Below are 21,934 nucleotides of genomic sequence, written 5' to 3' on the forward strand. Positions count from 1 at the left end.
TCCCAGGAGGTTTCAGGAGTTTTATGTCCTACAGAGATTTAAAGGAACAGGCTACAAGGGCTCAAGTGCTGCAACATAGACCTCATGTCGAGGAAAAGAAAATGAATGCTTGACTTTTTGTCACCCCAGCAGTCATCTGACAAATCCGTTTTAGTGACATTGCACTGTTCGCTGCAGATAGACATGCCAAGAGCTAACCTCCCACCTCCAACACCAATCAGAAAGGAGAACCAGCCTCATTATTCAGGACAATTAGCCAATGGGCTCTGCGTCCTCTGCCATTACTCACGGCTCATTTGGTTCCAGTCAGACGACGGTGCCATGTCCACTCAGGCTGCACGTCACTCAGAAGAGGTGACACAGAAAGACGAGAGAGGCGGCCAGTTCAAGATCAACTGAGCCTGGAACGCAGCCTTCGCTCTCGTTTGATGCATAACGGGTAATATGTTTCCTCTGATGAGGAAACATTTCACTGCTTTTATCGAACATGAGCGATCTGTATGGGGCAACCTTGTAGCACAGCAGGATATAGAACATAAGTGACAGCTAGTCATGCTTCTGGCAGAAATCTGTATAAACAGATACACACAAATACACACAGATTAAATATTGTACGCATGAGTAATTCAACTGCTAACCCTCTCCCATAGCAGTTTGGCATTAGTGTTTAATCCAACAACCCCACAAATTTGGATGCTCTTGGCTAATTTGGCCTCTTTAAATCCATGGTGGTTTATGTCTACAACTTTGTACATCATTCTTTTTGAAGGGTATCCCACATAGACAGCTGGGAGCCAGAGAGAATCAAGTCTAACAAAACAATACTGTGTGCATAGTGCATTAAGAATAACACAGAACCACAGAAATCCATTAAACCTCAACTTAGGTAATAAAAAGCCACAATGCCGTTCACAATCAGGGATACTCTTAAAATCTGCTCAGATTGCTTTTGCAGCCAGAAGCCAGAAGTTAAAATATGCTCACCATGGACACAATTATATAACAGGAATTTGAAGATTTCTCTCTTTTTTTTCCATGGATAAATGGTCCTATAGCACAAAGCTGCAATGATTCTTAAAACAGCAATTGCAAAAACAAGACAGACAGGCTCTCTGAACATCTTTGATAACTTTTGATAACCTTTATAACTTCCATCTGCTTCTTTGTTTATTTTCAACCCACAAACATATCCTCTTTAGAAAAATGTTGTTACAACTCCATTAACTCAGAAACATCAATATTTTTGTGTCCAGGCACAAAAAGACTAACCTCACAGGATGAGTCGCCATTACATTACACATAATTTAGCAAACACACCATTTCAAATTGGACTTTTCGGCTCTTTGTTACCAACACAGCTGTCACAAATTTGCACTCAATTCCTTTGCAGGATTTATAAAACAAGCTAAAAGCAAATTACAAAGAAAACACTATATTTTTGCACCAACAAAGGGAATTCCTAAGATCCAAACGATGATTTTATGTGAATGGCTGAACAGACTCTAGATATGACTCACAGTTTCTCTTTAGTGCGTCAGTTTCACATAAAAAGTTTGTAATTCAGGGTTTTTTATTAACAGTTAAGAAATCTAGGTTGTAAGGTCTACAAAATACACTGATTCTGCATTTTCAAAGAACAATATTACCATCAGAGAGTATGTGGGAATCTGTGGGATTTATAAGCATGAGAAAATATTAAATTACTCCGGTTGCCATTAGCCATGTTGCACCAAATTGTTTATCGACCCATATCTCAGCGCTGACACTTTCTGATGAATGATGTTATTAGGAAAAGGAGGAGCAGCGGGGGTTGGGCCTGACAAGCCATTTTATGACTGCCCCAAAACATTGACCATTAATACGCCTGTGCATCTGTGCATAAAGCTTGTATCATGTCCATTCTTCCATGTACATTGGTACGCAGGTTGAACATTTTAATGTGAACCTGACACTTGTCTTTCAGTTAACCAGTGCATTCATGCTTGTAGTTTGTCCCTTAATGTATGTTGTTGCCTCTCGTAACATGATGAGGGATAGAGTTCACACTGATGTACAGTACGTATTGACAAGCTTATTAAATCAGGAGCCTGATGAAGTCTGGCAGTGAAGTTCGTCTGTGTTTTTTCATGGCCGTGGGGTAATTTCTCTGATAAACACATACTCTAGTGAATTACTGCAGAACGTACCCATTTTGAAAAATCCTCTTCTCTTCTTTGCTCTTTGCCAAATGGAAGGGCTTTTAGTCAGGATGACAGCAGTCCTTTCAGTCTGGTTAAGTGTTCAGCCTCCATTCTCAACAGCATGTTAATAATACTAACAACTGAAAGAAGGGCTCGCTCCAGCACGAGAGCCAAGTTCCAGATTTCTGCTTTTACGATGCATCCTATAATGATGCCAGCAACATTTACATTTGGCACAGGAACCCCAGGGAAGACAAATGATGCCTCAAGCAAACCTATTATTTTTAATTTACACTTTCAGCAGGATAACAAGAAAATTTTGATGCAGTAGTGTGAACCAATCGTTGGATTTTGTGCTAGCACTGACGATGTCTCTTTGCTCTGCTGCCCTCTTCAGCTGAAATGTCAGGTTTCAAAAAGTTATTAGACAAAAATAAGATGAATTTTACTATTCACGCCTGGACCTGATTACATTCAAATCTGTAGAAAGAAGAAATCACATATTCTGTCTAGTGATATGAAACAAGAAGATATACATCATGTCCCAATCTTTAAAAAAATTTTCAAAAATCGTTGATCAACAAAGTTGTTTGCGTCTTTCAGTTAGGAAAGAGTTGCGAAACCTTAAGGTTTTCACAGTCATTATCTACAAATGGAGAAAACATGGAGCAATTTTGTACTTTCCCCTGTGCATCTCGTTACATCCAGCGTTAAACACAGTAGACTCACAATCCTGGTTTTTTAACAGCAGGTGTGGAGCTATGAAAATATTTTTTGTGTTTTGAAAATTTGTCCTTTATGCCAATATTACTTTTTTTTCGCAATACATATATATATAATTGCTAGAGTCACATAAAATAACTGGAATTAGATATAACTTTCTTTCTCTACAATTTTGAGTAAACTGTTAGATTGTTCATGTTACATCTTTTGATAAATAGTTCTCCAATTCCTTCAGTGCTTTTCTTACTTTAAATACAGTTTTTATCTCAGTGGAAAGGCAAGATTAATATGACATACTGTCACAACATGGTGACAGTTTTAACAAATATGTAAAAAAGAAAATACTCTATAAAAGTTACATACTGTAGCTTTTACAAAAAGTAGGTTTAGTACCTGCTTTTTCTTAAAAACATACTTTTATTCTGGCAAATGAACCTCAATGGGATACATATTATAACTTATTGAATATGACTGTATTTGTGTTGGCTGTTGATATGAGATACATGGGCAGTTGCTCAGGGCAACATTAGTAGGGGCAGACGCATTTGACCCAGATAAAAAATATACAGTAAATTACTTGTCAGCTGCACAATTTATAGGTTTTCGACTATAAATGCAGTAGAACAGCTTTTTTTGTGCTCCATACTCATAATTTTCAGCATCATTTTGGGTGCCAGAAAGAGAGGCTCAACCCAGAGGACACTCATGCTAGAGCCACCACTGGCTACAATGCTGTTTTACTTCTGAATCTTGTATCAGTTTTCTCTAATATTTGACGCATTCAGTCAGCAATCTGTAAGGAGCCTCAGCCATAAGCTGAAAGTCCTCCAGGCAGAGCTGCAGTAAGTCTAGGTGACATTTGAGTTGCAGCAGGTTTCAAGTCATTTGACACCTGTCTCATTTACATCTGCTCGGGGCCCACGGGCCGCTGGTTTTTAATGTACGTGTGCTCGGACTCATATGGACCGTGCGTAAGTGAGACAGAGTGGGAGCGAGGCCGTGCCTCACTACACCTACGAAGGATCAGCCGGGGTCGGAGGAGAAAAATGAACTAATAAGCCTTTCCAGTGGCAGAATCTCACCCAATTTATTTCCAAGCTAACAGGCGTTGGTTAATGAGCTGAAGCAAAGCGTCGGCTCTCTTCCTCCTCTCTGCCCTCTTCTCCTGTCCTCTGCTGTTCCGCCGGTGATTCTGCAGACCAAACCAATTACTTTTGAGCGTACCCATTCACGTGCACAAACGTTGACATTTATGAGGCCAACCCCACATGTTCACAGTCTCCAGCTTGAAAAGAAGAACACCACATGCTTGCATAAAAACATGCAGACATGTTACTCATATGCAGCAACAATGAAAACATGTCTGTGTATGCTAAGCTTTTTGTTTGGTCTGCTCTTTACTAAAAGTCACTGGAAGGTTCTACAGTATTTAAGGTAATTGTTGGATTCATCAGTCTTTGTCTGAAAGCTTCACCAGACATATGAAGTCAAACTGATGTAGCACTTTGCTGACATTTTAAGACCAAGGAAGCAGAACAAATTGCATAGTGTCTAGACAGGGGACATAAACTATTTATTTTAGAGGAAATCCTGTAAAAAATGTTTTGCATTTTGTCACACTGTTGGTAAGGTGCATAGAAAGACAACCCATTTAAGTACAGAACCAAGTTTCAGAATCACACAATCAGCTTTTCAAAATTCCTTGTTGGACCAAGTGGTTCTTGGATCATCCTCTAAAGACGTCTACAGCTTCTTATGAACAACCAGTGACTTTGCAATCATCCTGGGAAGTCTGGAAGTTTTTGGAGCGGTTGGTGTCCCATCATGAATTACTGGACTTCAATTGTACATGCCTTGTTATCCCCCTTAGTTCAGTATATTGAGTTTGGTCATGTTTAATGAATCTTCTAAATCTTTTGTGGCACAAATACTATACAGAAATTAAGAAGGGTAAAAACATATATAATGTAATTTTTTCTTCTTTTAAATTCTGAAAGAGAAGAAAAAAAAAATTTTAACTGATACTTTTACACTGTGGCTTGAATGAAAAATAATTAGAAATCTTAATTGAAAAGAGTATAACTCATTTTTGGCTTGACTGCAGATACTTAAATCCACTTATATTTCAGTCAGTATCATCTTGTAATCAATCAAACTCTACATTTCACTGATTAGAATTTACGACCATAATTTGTAGGATTGTTTTGGATCACTGATTAGCTAAAGGGCACTAATTTCACACATAGGCTAAATCATTTATGTGTAGTTAGTAACATCTTAGGCTAACTAAATATGGCAGCACTTCTTTGTAGAGTCACACCATGTTTATCATTATTCAGACAGATATTTAGAGCATACAATTTCTAAAGGCAATGCTACCCCACAGCCTATAAGAAAAATGTTACTTAAATACATCATTTGTAATGATGTAACAAAACACCCTGTTTTTCATTTATGGTTCTTTCTAACCTCATGTACTATCATGAGACTAAGCTTATTTTACCCACACAAATTATATGTATTATGCTTCATTCCTGTTCGTTCTCAAATTATTTTTTTTACAATATTTTCTAAAGAAAAGTGGTAGAGGGTCATAGGAGGTGTGTATAAATGAGAGTACCATCAGGCTGTTTTTCTTACTAATTTCTTTCTCTGTTAAATGTCCAAACTATGTTTGCTTAGTATATCCTTTTCCAATGCAGCATCCCTAAAATACCACAACGAACAGATTACATCTGATTACCGTCATGCCGTGGTGCTCAGATTACCCATCAGGCTCCAATAGTATTGAATTTATAGGTGGGGGATTAAAAAAATCCTACTCTGCAAGTAATACAGTAGAAGTGAACAGGGAACAGCACAAGTGACCTTTTGAGAAAATGGCCCGGGAACCTTAAAGCAAAATCCCACATTCCTGGAACAGCAGTCCCTGACATTATGGATGGGGATTTGCAAATTAATTGCCAGCTATGTTGTTTCCAGACAGGGAATTTAACTTCCCAACAGCTGAGATTCACCCAACAACCACGCAAAAAAGGAAATTCAAAAACCTTCATATACCCTAAAAATGATTTACTTAGAACTCAGAAGTAATGGAGCAAAAACACATTTAGTACCATCTCACTTCACCCTTCCATAAAAAGCAGATTAGAAAAAATCTCATTGATTGTTTCTCATCTGTTTTTGAATTTCTTAAGATTTGGGGCTTAATGTTTGCTTTTGGACTTCTTGTACTTTGGCGTGATCTGAAATTGTAATTAATTAGTTTAAGTCGTGATTTGACACGACTTAAACGTGTCAAACGGGTGGGACAACTACTTTTTCACACAAGGCCAAGTTGGTTTAGATACATTTTTCCCCACAACAAATATTTTCAATTTCTTTGTCTCCTATTACAATTTGTTTGATGAACTGAAAAATTAAAGTAAAATAAAAAGCTAAAACAGAATGAACCTGTAATGGGAGAAACTTTTTCACATTACACAAGTAATTGATAAACATTCTTCACATACATTACATGAATTTGTTTCACAGACAGCGCTTCATTAGTTTAGATTTAGGCCCATAATAAATAATATTTCTAGATTTGCCAACATTCGCTGTGCAATAAACAAGACACAACCAGTTTGGACATGTCTACATGTTAACCCTAAAACTGTGTTTTACGTTTTTCTGCTTCTCTTAGGATTTCTCATAGCTCACATTGTCTTTAGCTGTTAAAAAAAAGCTTTGAAAGTTGGAAGGAGTCTTGCACACAACAAAAAAGACATGAAAAAAGACCAAAGATTACCTCTAAATGTCGTCTATTTTCACTGTAGTGCCGATTTAATTTTCCCATTAGAACAGTGATAACCTGAACCTAGGATTCAAAGGTATTGGAGTTTAGTGGGGGTCGCCATTACACAGCCTCGTATCTGCTTCGTCACAAGCACAGCCCAACCGTTCTACTAACATGGCTTAACTAACATTAGTAAAACCACACATAAGTTGGCTATAAAACACCGAATTTATACAGTCCTTACTATATGTGATTTTGTACGCATTTTGTGAAATATTACCTGCATAGACAGTAGAAGAGATGAGACGAGAAGCAGTGTGTTGTGGTTTGACGCAGCCGCAACAGGTTCCCTCCTGGTGGCGGGTCTCTCACACTACACTGCCCCCTTGTGGCGTACTCCACAACCGCATTCACATCAGGATCAACCAAATAAATATTAATAACAGGTATTTGCTAGAAGGATTTTTCCTTATTACTGGAATGCTCCTAATAAAGTGTTAATGAACTATTCTCAATATGAAATAAGCAAATGTGACTGCACAATTTGTGTGCACGTATACATACATCAGAAAAGGTGCTCATGTTATTTAGGAAAATATCTAGGCATAACTAATGCTAAGCAGCCACCTGGGACATTTATGTTACTTTCATTCTGCATGAGGCTAATTTAAGTTGCTCTTTGTACCTTAATGTATTGCCTAAATGTACAGTGGCTTTTTAGGAGTGACATGGTGCTGATTTTTCTTCTTTTAAGCTGGTCACACTGGGCTGGGTGTGTCCTCACTGGGTCGCCTCAAAGCTCTAATGGCTACAACACTCTGGAGGACTTAATTATAACCTGAGCAGTGCTGCGGGAGGCTCTCAAAATCTGTTAAAGCCACTTGCCTTTTAATTCCAGTAATTTGTCCCCTTCTAATTGTATAAGTCGGTCTTTGCAAGCAAATGACTTTGGAAAACCAAATTTGTAAAGGAATCTTACAGCAGGACTAATATATGGGGGTATATTTTAATTTCAATTATTTCCTGAAGTGTATTTTAGTTAAATACATATCGTCTCCTTCATAAAATAAATTAGAGGAATGGTTTGGAATAGTTCTTTCATTAGGCTGTATAATATTGCGATACAAAATCCCCTCTGACTTTATTAACGTCCTGTAGAGACTGACACAAGAAATATTCAAATAAAGTCGAATATTAACTTTCTCAGCCAAAGTCTTTCCTCTTATTATTTTTTTAAACCAAGAGAGTCATCTAATTTTTTTAGAGCAGATTAAAAAAAATCTTCAAAAAAAGTGACCATCACTTATGAGGGATCTAAAGTGTTGTGTATACACTGTGTCTGTATCTGAGCAGAATAGGATAGTCTAACATCTGATTCATTTAACTAAAATTCAGTTTACCCGTTATCCTCCTAATACTGGCATTAGAGAATTGTAAACATTGTTTCAGGTTTATGTACTTCAACGCTGAAAGAGGGCATTTGTTTCTTCTCAAGTCACAGTTAAAAAAGGAGGGACTCTACATGCTAAATTTTGTGATGGCAAATTTGGCAAAACAAGAACTACATTTGGTCTGCTTGGAACTGTTGCCAGGAGAAAACATGACTCTAAAAACACATGGACGCACAATTAAAATTTGCAAAGTTGTATCTGAAGTAGCAGAAAGCCACAGGGGCCTGGGCTGGGGAGGGCAGGGTGCTCACATGTCGTCCTCGCTCGTTTAGATGTGGCTTGTGTTGTGTTTGCCACATTTTGCTGCTCCTGTTTCGCTCTAAAAATACCCACATGTAGTGTTTAATGCCAGTCATGATGTGGGATCCCCAAGTGCTTTGCTCTGATGTCAAATCAAAGCGAAAGGGAGTGAAGATAAAATAGATGTGAAAAAAAAAAGTGAGTTTACAATTTTTTGTAAACTCTATTTTTTTTTAAATAAAATTTGATTATTTCTGCTAACTGCGTAACAGCAATTACCTCATCATGCACGCTCCTGATTAAGGACAATTTTATGAAAGGAAAAGCAAGGTTGTGTCAGTGATGGAGAATTTTACATCATTCAATTTCAAATGCTCCATGGAGTTCTTAAAAAATTACAGGATTAGGTTGCTTTTTTTTTTTTTTTTAATAAACGCTCACTGCTGCCTAAACTTTTGGTTATGTTTTTTAGTTGGTGCTGTGCCACTGTGTTTTGTTTTGCTTCACTTAAGCAAAACATATCTGCATGTAGGATGAGTGATTAAATACAGGGCTATTGTTAGAGACAATTTTGGCCACGGTGAGAAAATAACTTTTTTGCTTGGAGTTGAAAAGCTGAACCCCGTTAAACACTGAGGCAGTGTGAAAAAATATCAAAACATCATAATTAACAGATAAAAACCTGGGAAACACCAGTCTGTGTGTAATTAATCTATATAATGTTTCATTTGTGATAAAGTTCCTGAAATAAATTGACTTCTCAATAATATTCTAATTTATTAAATGGGTCTCTACATATATTTTTACAATTTTAAATCCTACCATGGTGTTACATCTTTGCTAGATGCAATGAAAGAAACACCAAAGCGATAGAACAGTTTTTCTGCTCTCATATTTCACATCTTTGGAAATTTGTATTTGTTATTGTAGAATACTTGGTTGTGTCAGGATGAAAGAAACTACATATTCAGACAGTAAATATGAAGCCATATATTGTGCAGTGCATCTATGAACAGAAAGCTCAGGGTTTTTGGTTTCCATCAATATAGTTTTTGTTGTTTTGTTCTGTTTTGTTTTTCTGGAAAATGAACTGCCCACACAGACTGCAAATCATGTCCTCCAGCTGTTACTGGTCTATTGTAAATAAAGTAAAAATACTTAAAATGTTGACAACTTAAAAGGATTTTTTTAAATAGGATTACCTAAATATCAGTTTGTAAATCCTTTATAAATGCGGAAACAAACATTTCCTTGCCTAAGAAATGAAGGAAAAATAAACCAATATAATTCAAAAATAAATCATAAACAGACAGACCCCCCAGATGGGTAGAATATATTTGTTTGCAGAGCAGAACGCTAACAAGGCACTTGTTTAAACTCTTTGAAAGTCCCCACCCACACACTCACGCACTCCTCCCACACAAACTCTAACCCCGGCATCACCTGTCACTAGGAGCCTCATTAAGCTGACAGGCCGTGGCCCGTCAGGGCAGGCCGACGCGTCAGAGCCCGATCCCTTCCTGTCATGGCGTGATGGATCTCCCCACCACTGGCTGCCAAGCTGCCACTCAAGTCCACCTTCACATGGCCTTCCATCAGTAAACACCCGCAAAGCATCCTGTTGATCAGCTCATTTGGATATATCCACTATCGCCTTTCCTGTTCAAGCATAAGGGGCTGGTCAAGCCTGGCTGTGTTTGCAACTTCTCCTCTGACTCTCGATGTCGATATGGACTGCAAAGTGTGGTGTACCAATGCTTACCGTAGCTCTACTGGAACTTTACATTGCCCCGCGGCGAGGGTCGGATCAGCAGGGTGTTGAAGAGAAGATGTGGAGTTACGAAGACGACCGAATGAAACGGATGCAGCTGCACAAGTAGAACAGACATAACTGGATGAATCAGACCTGAAATATTCAGCAAAAAACATGAAGAAAGGCAAATAAAATAAGCTTTAACATGAAAGTTGATTTATAGGGGATATGCTTTGAAAAATCTCACTATAATTTGATATCAGATAAGTCCATTATCAGAAAACGATATTCAGGAAAAATAATCAATGCTGGAAAAATGTTTGCATTTTTTCAACTTATGACGGCAGACCGTCAATGCATTATTTCTGGATTTTATGTGATGAACTGACACTTCTAGAGCATAATTTTCAAGTTGACTTAGAATGATCAACTTGTATTAATTTGTACTGGATTTTGCTAAGTTGTACTTGAATAAAGATGCCAATAGTCGAATGCACAGAGTACCTTTGCGATTTTTACTTTTAAAAATTAAAATGAAAAATAATAAGAAATAAAACCATGTAATATTTTTCTTCTATTAAGCAATGATGCTCTACTTCACAGGTGTCAAACTCTTGTCCTCGAGGGCCGCTGTCCTGCAGTTTTTAGATGTGCCACAGGTACAAAACACTGGAATGAAATGGCTCAATTACCTCCTCCTTGTGTAGATAAGTTCTCTAGAGCCTTAATAACCTAATTATTCTATTCAGGTGGTGCAGCAGAGGCACATCTAGAAGTTGCAGGACAGCGGCCCTCGAGGACTGGATTTTGACACCCCTGCTCTACTTTGTTTTGGTCTGTCACATAAATTCCCAATGTAGTATAATAAAATCTGTGGTTTCATCATGACAAAATATGAAAAGCTCATAGGTATGTTAGGTCCGAAATCGTCCAATCGTTTTTCATATTTCAGAGACACACGACATGAAGTCCTTGTGAATTTGTTGTGCTGCATTTTATTTTATTTTATATTTTCAAACACTTCTTGTGAAGCCAGTCCAACAAAGGAGAAGAACAGAGAGACCGGCAGCTTTGGTGATAACAGTCTCAGACACCTGACACTTCCACTGCCAGATCCCTCCATCCAACATTCTGGTGAGTCTCTTCCTCTGTTCGTATCTTCTGAGAGCTCCTGGTGGCAGGCCGGGTCCTGATGAGACACGTGTCCCTCTGCTGCAGCCATTTGACAGAAGACAGCTTCACAGACACACCCGCACACACACACACACAGAGAACTGGCTAGCTTTGTAATGTAATGTGTGCTTTTCTCACACACGCAGATCCCAGAGATGACATGGATACTAAGAAAAACATAGAGGTTTTTTTAATAGCCTGGTAGGTCCAGGTAATTAGGCTATCAGATTGAACGGTCTTGTTTGCATTTTTGTCTGTTTGGGGGCGGGGGATATGAATTTAGGCCAGGATTTGTATTTTCTTTGCTCCGTGAGGTATAAGCTGTCGTTTCTTTAATAGTTTATTATAATTGGAGGTTGTTCATCATTTTGTTGAGAAAGCTGATAAGGCTTTCTGGAGTTTTCTGGCACAACCTACTTTCTAACTGGATGGAAAGAGTAGAGCTAGAAATAGGTCAAGATTCCAGAAAACATTAATTTGGAAAACAACTTTATCATTTTAGTTATGCAAATGAGAAGGATTTTAGACAATAAAAAATGAAGCAACCATTTGATTGCCATTCTGGTCCTATTTTTATTCATTCACAAGCACAGATTTTGTCTGGATACATTCAGTCGCCTGTAACAGTGGAGCCGTACGTTCAACAAGAGGTTATTCAGTATTCCTCTCAGCTGTTGCTGGCCAGACGCGCAAGCATAAGGGTCCTGCAGGTGAGCAGCGAGAAAAACGGCCGATCCAACGATTTTATCCTCTTCCCACATCCAAAGCCTCAGAGGCCATGCATTATTCACCGGAGAAGAAAAGGGGCGTATCTCCGCTGGAGGGTTGGTGAGAATAAAGAAACCTACAGATGAAGGGAGGGACAGTATGGGGCAGAGATGGAAGGATAACAGCACGTTGGGTATAGAAATGTGAAGAAAGAGAAAAAGTGATCCAACCACAGATAGAAAGTCAGTCACAAGATCCAACGAAAGTGATGAAGACGATAAGGCAAGCTGGTTATTTGGAGACGAGGGTGAATACTTTTAGCAACATGCTGCAGTGTATAGCAACAACTGAACTGAAAAGCCTGAAAGATGTCGAGTTAATTATTGGATCACTGAAGCTTATATAAGCATTCAGCTGTCGTAAATCTAAAATTAGAGTGTAGCATAAAACTGGAATTAAGTTAAAGAGCGAGGCTTAAATGAAATGTAATCCCCTGATGAGCTCCTCTAAATAATGGAACAGATTTTTTGGCTGACAAACAATATAAAAGCAGAATTTCTGAGTGAATATCTGTGGCCCAATTTTAGCACAGAGTATTTTTGATCTAATGTTAGAAGAAAAAAAATTTAGTTTGCCAAAGTTTTCTTTGAAATTCATTATTGCAGTATATTTACACACTGCTAATGGTTTGACTGCACCTTGGGAGATCCAGTGGTATTCAGGAGCCAATGTTTAATAAATGTTCTCCAGGATTGCCAAAGTCTTTGCTGCAGTCTCAATGTTTCCCACAGATCTGTTCTTATTGAACTCATGTTGACAGGATATTTTTTTTTCTCCCATTGTATTCCACCATCTCTCTCTGAGCCTTTCCTCTCTCAGGCTGCATCTTCTCCCTTCAATCAATTTATCTTTCCACAGTTTGTTTATTTGCAGTATTCCATTGCTTTACCTGCAACATTTCTCTACACTCTTTTAAACACTCAAGTTGAAGTTTATTTTATTTACACAAACACTGAAGGTCGGAATGTTCTTTTCACTGCGAGTGCTGCACAGCTCAATGAATGAATGTAATGAATTAATCGCAATCAGCCACATTTTAAACGAAAACCGCACATCACCAAAACAGGCAACATTTTCAACTCAAAAACCCTTCGTGTTGATTTAGCAACAGGTTCACTGTGCACTGTGGACGCTGACATTAGCGTTGGGGAGGTCTGTCATTGCTGCAACATGTTTTGCACTGAGAAACAAAACTTCTTTCTGCACGACTTTCACACAACAATCGTCTGTTTCAGCGTCCCTTCAGATCATTTTTTGAAGCAAAAATGAGCTTCCAGTAGGCTAATATAAGTGTGGAAGTGGCATGTGCATCAGCTTGACGGGCGTACCAGAAACACAAAAAAAAGATTCCGACCGTAACAAAAGTGCTAATAATTGATTCGTCAGAATTAACGTGTCTAGGCCTTAGTTTATTGATATAGTGCTAATTTATAACTAATATAATCTCAAGATGCATTACAAAAATGTATATTTTAATCCCATCATTCAGACAAATTCCAAGTCAAGGACATGGATTCTAATTGTAAACTAGTTATCAATTAGTGCATTTTATTGTTGAAATTGGTAAAATGTTTCCCATCTAAGAACACCACAGACACCGGGGATTTCCCGGATCAGCTCACTAATTTACCTTATGTCAAACAACAACCTCAGGCAAACTAACAGAGCAGGTTATTGAGGTTTTCCCCCCTGAACACAAACACATCGTCTACCTTTTCTTCGCTGCTCCGGTGTCTGACAGCCTCTCTGCCGAACACCCACACAAGCATAGCTTTGTTAATTGTACGCACCACAAACCTATCAAATTAAATTTGCACACAAAAACCCGACTACGTTATTACTTGGCTCACTGTTCACCCGCCTAATTAATTGAATTAGGCAGCAGACGTACGTCATCCTAATCAGAACGTGCGTGCCGTATCTGGCAGCTTCATCTGTAACCACTGCTGCTCAGCAAAGTGTGAAGGGTAAGATGGGATAATGACATTTTAATTCAGGTTCTCTCGGGTTCTCACTCATCTTAAAAATGAACGTTTTTTTTTTTTTTTTATCGTGGTCACATTAATGCTTCTGCAAATGTATGACCAGACGATGCAGGGGGACGCGTGAAGTGTCGGCTTTGAGCCCCAAAACTAACTTTGCTTGTTTACTCACGTCATGAAGTAAAAACTACTCTATATGGTATTAATTTTTTTTATATATAAATTCATCAGTCTCGTAACTTCAAAAAATAAATCTGAAGATTTAATATTTTTCCACTAAAAGAAAGCATGAGGAGATTTTTGTACGTTCGTTAGGACCCAGAATGAATCCACACAAAATTTGACGTAGGCTATATTCATAACACAAATCCTAACCTAAACATTACTGATTAAAAATGATTATTAACTGGAAACAAACACTAAACCATAATTAAAACTGATATAAAGACCTAATATTAACTATGGGGTTGCATAGCTGAACTTGAGAAAAGTTTGGCTAGAACTACTAAGGTAAACTAGTCAAGACTTTCCTGAGATACAAATTTATCACAAATCTTACTTTAGCCGCAATAATATCACTGTGAAGGACGTTTCCACATCAAGTGCTGAGCCTGTAATTACAAGCATGCAATAAATTCATTGAGCAGATCACATTCAAAGTTCACCAGAAATAGTAAATATACAAATGCATGTTTAATTGTGGATTATTTCAAAACTTTCTGTATTTCCATTTAAAGCAAAATACAATTATTAACCTTTGTAAAACTCTGCTTAGTGCCAACTAAGGAGACGCCTTAGCGGTCAGTTCATAAAATAAACAGGTTTACAGATAAAGGGTTACCACAGTTTTAGATAACAGATTGACTAAAAGCCGTTTTACGTAAGATGCAAAAAGCTTTACCATTTACAGCCACTGCACTTCACTAAACTTCACAGGAGGTGGTGCTTTGAAGAAATTGATTGAAAATCTGTGTAGAATGATGGTTTCATATTCAACATCAGCACCCAAATAGGATTAAACATTTGTCACCAAGTCATAAAAGACTGTGGGTGAGTTCTAACAGAATATTTTTTAGTGTACATGTGCAAGTAGACTAAAATACAGTTGTTCAAACAATGAAAAATAAAAAGCTAATTTACCATCAAAAGACTGTGTTTTAACAAAGTAAAACCTGTCCTGAGAGGACATTTGTATTGATTAATCAATACTCCGAAAGCTGCAAGCTGATGCTCATGCTGATGATCTTTAACATTCAGCACTGATCCCTGTGATGTTCTAAATAACATCTTAATTTGAAAACCTTTTGGTTAGAGCTTCCTCCAGAGTATGTTTTTATCCTTCCTCGTGACATCTTTCAAATTATATCCTGCTCTATGTCCTCTGTTTCATCCTTGATACATTTTCATCAAGCTCCAAAGAGAAGAAACACCAGAATAGATTGCAGCAGCAGCAGCAGTCTTTCAGAGCTTTGTCATCAGACAAAGGAAGGACAGACAGAGAGCCAGGCATTCCTTTTTTTTTATTACCATGATGTCTGTGCTTTTATCACCACTGCAGACAACAGATATCTCTTAAAGCCAATGGGCAGCAGCTGGAAAAGTCCTTCCTGGATGGTGAGTGGGCTTGGACATTCATTTGATCCGCTGCACACCGAGGCATTGCTGCTGCAGGATGAAGGGCGATGGACAGCATGTTGAGGACAGCAAAATGGTAGTGGTAGCTGTCAAGGGAGTATTGAACCTGTGATAAGGTGCACTGGTGTTGATTGGTACAAGCTTATAAAGAAACAAGTTATTTATTTATATTACACAATGGGACATTTTTCTCAGTAAATATATTTCTATTTGAGCTATTGATGTGAAATTCACGTCAGATGTTGCCAACACCCACACATACAAAGAAACAAATAAGTCCACAAAACTGCAGTAAGTTATGTGTCATAAAGTAGAATGAAACACAGAAAAAGCAGTAAATAGGCTTCATTCGTACAACTAGAAACTAGTGTTACTCAGGTTTGATTTTAGGGCCATTATTCCACACATATATTTTAAGAATTTCCTTGGCTGGGTGTTTGGGGTGTTTGTGCAGGAACATTCCCAAAATACGGTGTGTGATGACATATGAAAGGTTCAGTTTTGATTTCAACGGACCCAACTATATGCTACCAGTATTTAATTTATTTGTCCAAATGTTCCAGAGAAAACTTTAACACCAATTCAACATGCTTTTTCTTACCAGTATTCTCATCAGTATGTAACATCAAGTCATTTTAGAACCGATCTAAACAAAATCAAAGTAAGGTCCTTGTGGTCTTCCAACAAACTAAAACTACAGACAAAAGTGACTTGGATGGAAGATTTTTACCTGCCAGCCTTTGGTTCGTCAAGCTGGATTCAAATGTTTGTGTGAAATAAAAACAAAAACATTGTTGAGAATTTGTTTTGGGTTTAACCAGGATTTTTTTTATCACTTAATTATTTGGGATATTATAATTTAATATAATAAAGTTGTAATTGTTATTTCATAGATTTACTTAGTATCTGGTTCAAAACGGACTATTTGAGGACCTTTAATGGAATGGACTGTATATCCAATTATGCTTTAGAAGTAGAAGCTAGAAGAAGAAGAAGAAAGAATACGGCGGGGTTTTCCAGAGAGAGCTATTCTTTCGGAGTTCCGACGCTCTGTCATTTATCATATTACGTTTGATTCGTTCATCCTTTTTATTAACTAAAGTTTGTCTGAATAATCCTTCAGACTCCTTTTCGTCTTTGAATTAATCGAATATACAACAGTAGTATCCTGTTTCCAGATACACTGCATTATGGTTAGCCATGCTAAGCCAAATGCTCAGCTCCTACCTCCTGTTGCCTTGACCACACCTTAAATCAAGCGCTCTCACTTGTTCAGATACACAGCTGTTGGCCGTGTTGCTCCTACCCATCATAAGATGTCTTTTATTTTCCACACACTGAAAGAAGAAAACCTTGGGAGCAAAAATTAAACATGGTTTTCCTTGAGGAAAAGAACCCTATGCAAGGATTCACAAACATATTAACACCGAAACACTCCGTTAAAGTTCTATGCACAACAATAAGCTGAAGTTAGCCAGTCACGTCTCCAATTAAGACATATTTTCTAGTGACCTTGACACAAGTAAGGGTGTAGTTTGAGAATTTTACTTCACTTTCATAAAGTTTCTATTGAGCCTATTATACAAAGATTTTCAGCAAAAGAAAGAAAATTACATTATACCTAGGAGGCCTTATTGGAACTAATATAAAGAAACACAGATTGCCTCAAGGCTTCACTCTGATTACATTGGAGATAATGCCGTCTCTTCCATTGCATCTGCCTACCGGTAAGTAGGCATTACATTTCAGAAAAGAGGTACAGGACACACCTCTTGTATTGATAAAAACTGGCAACTCGGAGTTGGTTCAACACACTGACCTCAGCCGCCGCAGAAAGCATCGAGTAGATACTATTACACATCACTTTCACTGCTGTCTGTCTTGTAATCATCTCTGCATATTTAATCCCTCCTTCCTGTCTTCGCATCAAGCATCTGGGGTTAATGCGGGGTCAACCCCTCACCGCCTCCTTTCTCCTCCACTGGAGATGACTTGTGTTTTTGCCCGAAAGGAACAAATTTTAAATGGAATGATGTAGCAAAATAAAAGAGCAGATGGGGAAATGGGAGAGAAATAAACATTGTCTTTTCTGTAAAACTAATCCAAAATCAAACAGTTTAAATCATTTATTTTCTCCAACAGGACATCAGCCTGAGAATGCCTAATAGACATTTTGAGAGCATACAAGGAGTGAGTTCAAATTAAAAAGTGAATTAATAAATTTTCACACAAAATCTGACTTGAAGGCTATCTGCTGACATAGCCTTCAAGTCAGATTTTGCAAACTCCTGCTCACATAGATGCCTAAAATACTAGTCTCCCCAAAACTATAAATAAAATTAGTCACATCTTTTGTTAAAAAAAATAATAATAAAAAAAATCTCCACATCTACAAGATGCTGCCATGTGGCAAGAATCCAGAGAGCAACAAGCTTATCTGATCACACTGCTGACACCCGTGTATGTTGATGTTGTTTGCAGCTTTCATTTCCAGACAGATACCGAGCTGGGTGTCTCACACTAATTGGCTGCATCTCAATTGCATCAAGTCGAAATGCCAGCAGAGAGGCTCGGCGTGGCGTCTCGGCTGCTGTCAAACAGGCTGTGCTCTGAATGACAGAACACCTGCCATCTTTTCGCGAGGAGGCCGACAGAGTACAAGCAGGTAGAGCTTTACTGTGCAGGATCAAAATAAGCACCATGTCAAATGCGTCGGTGTTACAGGAAAGGAAGGGAGACTAACAGCTTCTCCAGGAGGTGATAAAGAGTGACAAAAGTTAGGAATTTTAAACTTAAATTGGCTGAAACACAAATGCTGTCAATGACTAAATGTCAGAAACGGTTGTGGACGCTCTGAGATTTCTTTGCATCTGCTTCTGGCAAAGTACAGTGGGACATTGTTTTCTTTTCTGTTTGAGAAGTGGTTCAGTGCAGGAGAGTCTCTCGTCCAGGTTTGAATAGTATACTTTTTATACTAGAGGCGAGCCAGAGCAAATCAGATTTCTAAAAGAAACAGGTATTTCACCTGTTGTCTGAAGGTTCAAACCAGACAAGCTCAACATTAATCAGATTTAAATTTAACATATGTTTAAATTCATCTAATAATGTCGTTCTGGATAGGAACCGAGACAGAAACAGAAAGTTTAGGAAAAACCGGAAATCATTTATTTTCCAATTTTATGTTATAAACGGTCAGATGTCATTTATCACCTCAGTAGTTGGGTGAAAATTTTTTATTTGTATTACAGTAATCAAACCCATCTTATGACTGTACACCAGGTTTTTTCTCGCTTTCACTGGTATTTTGAAGATTTATCTTGATAAACGATGAGCATCAAGTCTTTCAGTTGGACAGCCTGCTTCCCATCACAGATTCAATTTGGTGGTTGGACATGGACAATCTAAAAAAAACATAATATTACTGTTAATCAGACAAATATGTTGCTAAAAAAACAAAAAAAACTTTAAATCTAAAATATCATGGGGCATGAATGGTTTAATGCTTAACTTCAACATTAAAATATAATTAAAAATGATCCCATATGTATATTAAAGTGACCTGAGAGAATGCTCATCTAACAGGAAGATTAATACACAGGAGAAAAATAGGCTTTTATAATGGTTTCCCAGTTAATCAAAGCTTAATGTAGAACTGTAACCATTGTATATACTTTACATTTGTCTTTCTTAGTGGATCAAGACCTTTTTTCTAACTTGGAATTGAACTCCATCTGTGTTAAAATTTTAATCTGTCTCATCGTTCAAACACAACACTAAAAGAGAGGAATTCATTTCCAGTATCTGAAGGAAATCCCTCAGACTTTTAAAAGGAAAATCTTTCACAATTTTAAGAAATGAATTAGGTTATCTTCACACTACATTTATTCAGACTGAAAAATCACACTAAAAGCAAACAACTGATAAATTTGAGAGTTCTTCAGATGCTAAAAATATTAGAAAAAATTTTCTGCATCGTCACTTAAACGGTTCAATCCACTGGTCTGATCTGCATTTCATTTCACAATCCATGCTTCTTGTTGTTCAGGTTGAAAACAGATGATAGAGGGAAGTTACATCTGTGGGGGATTTTAGTCCAACTGCCAGTTAATGATACGACATTTTAGCCTCCTAGCAAACAATCAGCCTGACCTGGACTTCTTTTGAGAAACAACACATCAGGAAAAGACACTGTGTAAAAAGGAGAAAATTTATAAAATAGCACGGCCAAACAATAAGAAGCTGAATCCTGGGAACTTTCTGAGCATATGACAACTGGAATAACACTGCCCTCAACAGGGAAAGCAGTAAAACAGTCCAGTTAATCTCTTTTCAGTCAAACTTTATTAATTTTGTCAAAACAAACCAAAATGAAAAATAGAAGACTGTGAACAAATGAAAGCTATAATCACTCCCCTTCCCGTCTTCTCCTCAACCAGCTGTCTAAATATGGCTCAGCAGGATTCATCCTCGAGTGATGTGAGCCTCACCAGACAGCAAATAAATTCAAAACAGAAAAGTCACTGAGCTTCAAAGCTCTTCCCAGCTCTGAGCTGAGCTGTTTCTAATCGTTCCCTATTCTGACTCATTGTTGTGACAGGCCATTTGTAGAGATTCACATTAACTCACTGTAATAGATAACTCTTCATTGATCTTATTTAAAACTAGATTATCACACACAAACTGCACCGAAAAGGAAGCTAGTCATCATTTACATCCGATTAAACATGTTAATAAATTAATCAGCCATTAGTCCCCATATCCCGCTGCCCCAACCTGTTATTTAATAAAAATATCCACACACAAATAATTAAAAAAAAAGAAACACAGGAAATGTCCAGCATTCTGTTCATCCCTCCCATCCTGAGCTGTTTCAAGAACTGGACTTCAAGTGAAGGTCGACTTTCCTTCGGAGACGAGAACACCATCAGCGGTGGAGCGTTACAGTATTTTAGAGGACTTGATAGCCGTTTAAGCAAAACACTTAGAGTCACAGCTACAGAAATGAAATGATTTGATTCAGATTAAAACAACTGTGTTGTATCTGAACTGACATCAGCCCCAACAGACACGCGACATCTGAGCCTCCTAAACAGATTGAGGCCCGATACAAGAGGCAGGTAAGAGCTTTCAAACACACATGTTGACCTTGAGAAATTACAAACGTATAAAAAAAAATGGTTTTCTTACAAATGTGATCAGGTATACTGGGCAATCCCTCTTGTAGGAAAAAAAAACAAAACAAATTAAAACTTCATATTTCAGTCCAGTAAATCTGATTGGCTGACAAGGTGGTGGTAATGCGTATCGAGTTTTTTTTTTTTTCAGATGTTTTGCTTTTATTAATTACACCTTGTCATGCTAAACAGTTCACTAGCACGCCAACGCTTCAGATGTAAACGCTGGTGCAGTGTGTCCTCTTTGGTTTCTGAGGTCACCAATCGCTAGTGATCAGTTTAGGGGATGAAGGCGTGTGGGCGGGGCCCGCCTCACGTGCGCCTGGCTTTCTGTCTCTTGGCCTGACGTTTGGCTTCATCCAGCGCAGCGCTGTCGGCGCTGGCCTGGGCCATACTTCTCACTCCCTGGAAGCGGCTCATGAGCTGCATCAGGAGGGGAATCACCTAAAAAAAAAAAAAATGTTTCAGTGCATCTGTGCAATTAATTAGAAGTAGAAAACTGAAGATTCTTATTAACAGCAATCTGACTTCCAGACTGGGGATTGTTCTTGAGGGTGAAGGCTATTCTGGCCAAAAGGACTTTTCGCATTACTGGCAAATAAATATATCATTGGCTTAAAAAGGTTATTGATTTAAGTCAATTTAAAATGGCCAAAATGATTACATTATCTAAAACGTACTACATTAAAGGCTTTTTTTTTAACTTTACTGGATGCTAAAAATCCATGGGTGTATCTTTATTTAGATAATATTATTAATCACATCAGTTAAGAGTAGAGAAACACATTATCTATGTTAAAATTCTGCTTAATAATCTATATAATGTTTTTTTTTTTTTTAGTGTAGCACTGTATTTTCTTGTAAAAAATGTCAAAATACCAAAGTTTACCATGAATTCAGGGCACATTTTCCTACATTGGATAAGTTTTAAAAATGGAAACTGGACAAATCAAGGGCAGGAAGAAAGGAAGGTGGAAGGAAAAAAGAAAATAAGGACATGAGAAAAGAAGGAGAGTAAAAATGTAAGAAAGAAGGTAAAGCAAGTACACCCAAAACAAAGGACAGACATGCAGATAG

General features: G+C 37.8%; 1 protein-coding gene and 1 long non-coding RNA gene across 2 annotated transcripts in view; both read right to left on the bottom strand.

The window, feature by feature from the left end:
• Window positions 1–2,522: 2,522 nt before the first annotated feature.
• Window positions 2,523–7,048, bottom strand: LOC114144497 (uncharacterized). The gene is made up of 3 exons (XR_003595497.1): window positions 6,962–7,048; window positions 3,986–4,095; window positions 2,523–2,577 (listed from the first exon to the last, which is right to left on the bottom strand). It is a non-coding gene; the product is annotated as an uncharacterized LOC114144497 (long non-coding RNA).
• Window positions 7,049–20,001: 12,953 nt separating this feature from the next.
• The window catches only part of LOC114144488 (nodal modulator 1-like), a 35,879-nt gene continuing 33,946 nt past the window's right edge, over window positions 20,002–21,934 (bottom strand). The window contains 1 exon segment of the mRNA XM_028017386.1: window positions 20,002–21,301. Coding sequence (XP_027873187.1) covers window positions 21,170–21,301 — 132 coding nt within the window. The 3' untranslated portion in view covers window positions 20,002–21,169.

This window comes from Xiphophorus couchianus, chromosome 5, assembly GCF_001444195.1.
Source record: "Xiphophorus couchianus chromosome 5, X_couchianus-1.0, whole genome shotgun sequence".
Lineage (NCBI taxonomy): Eukaryota > Metazoa > Chordata > Actinopteri > Cyprinodontiformes > Poeciliidae > Xiphophorus > Xiphophorus couchianus.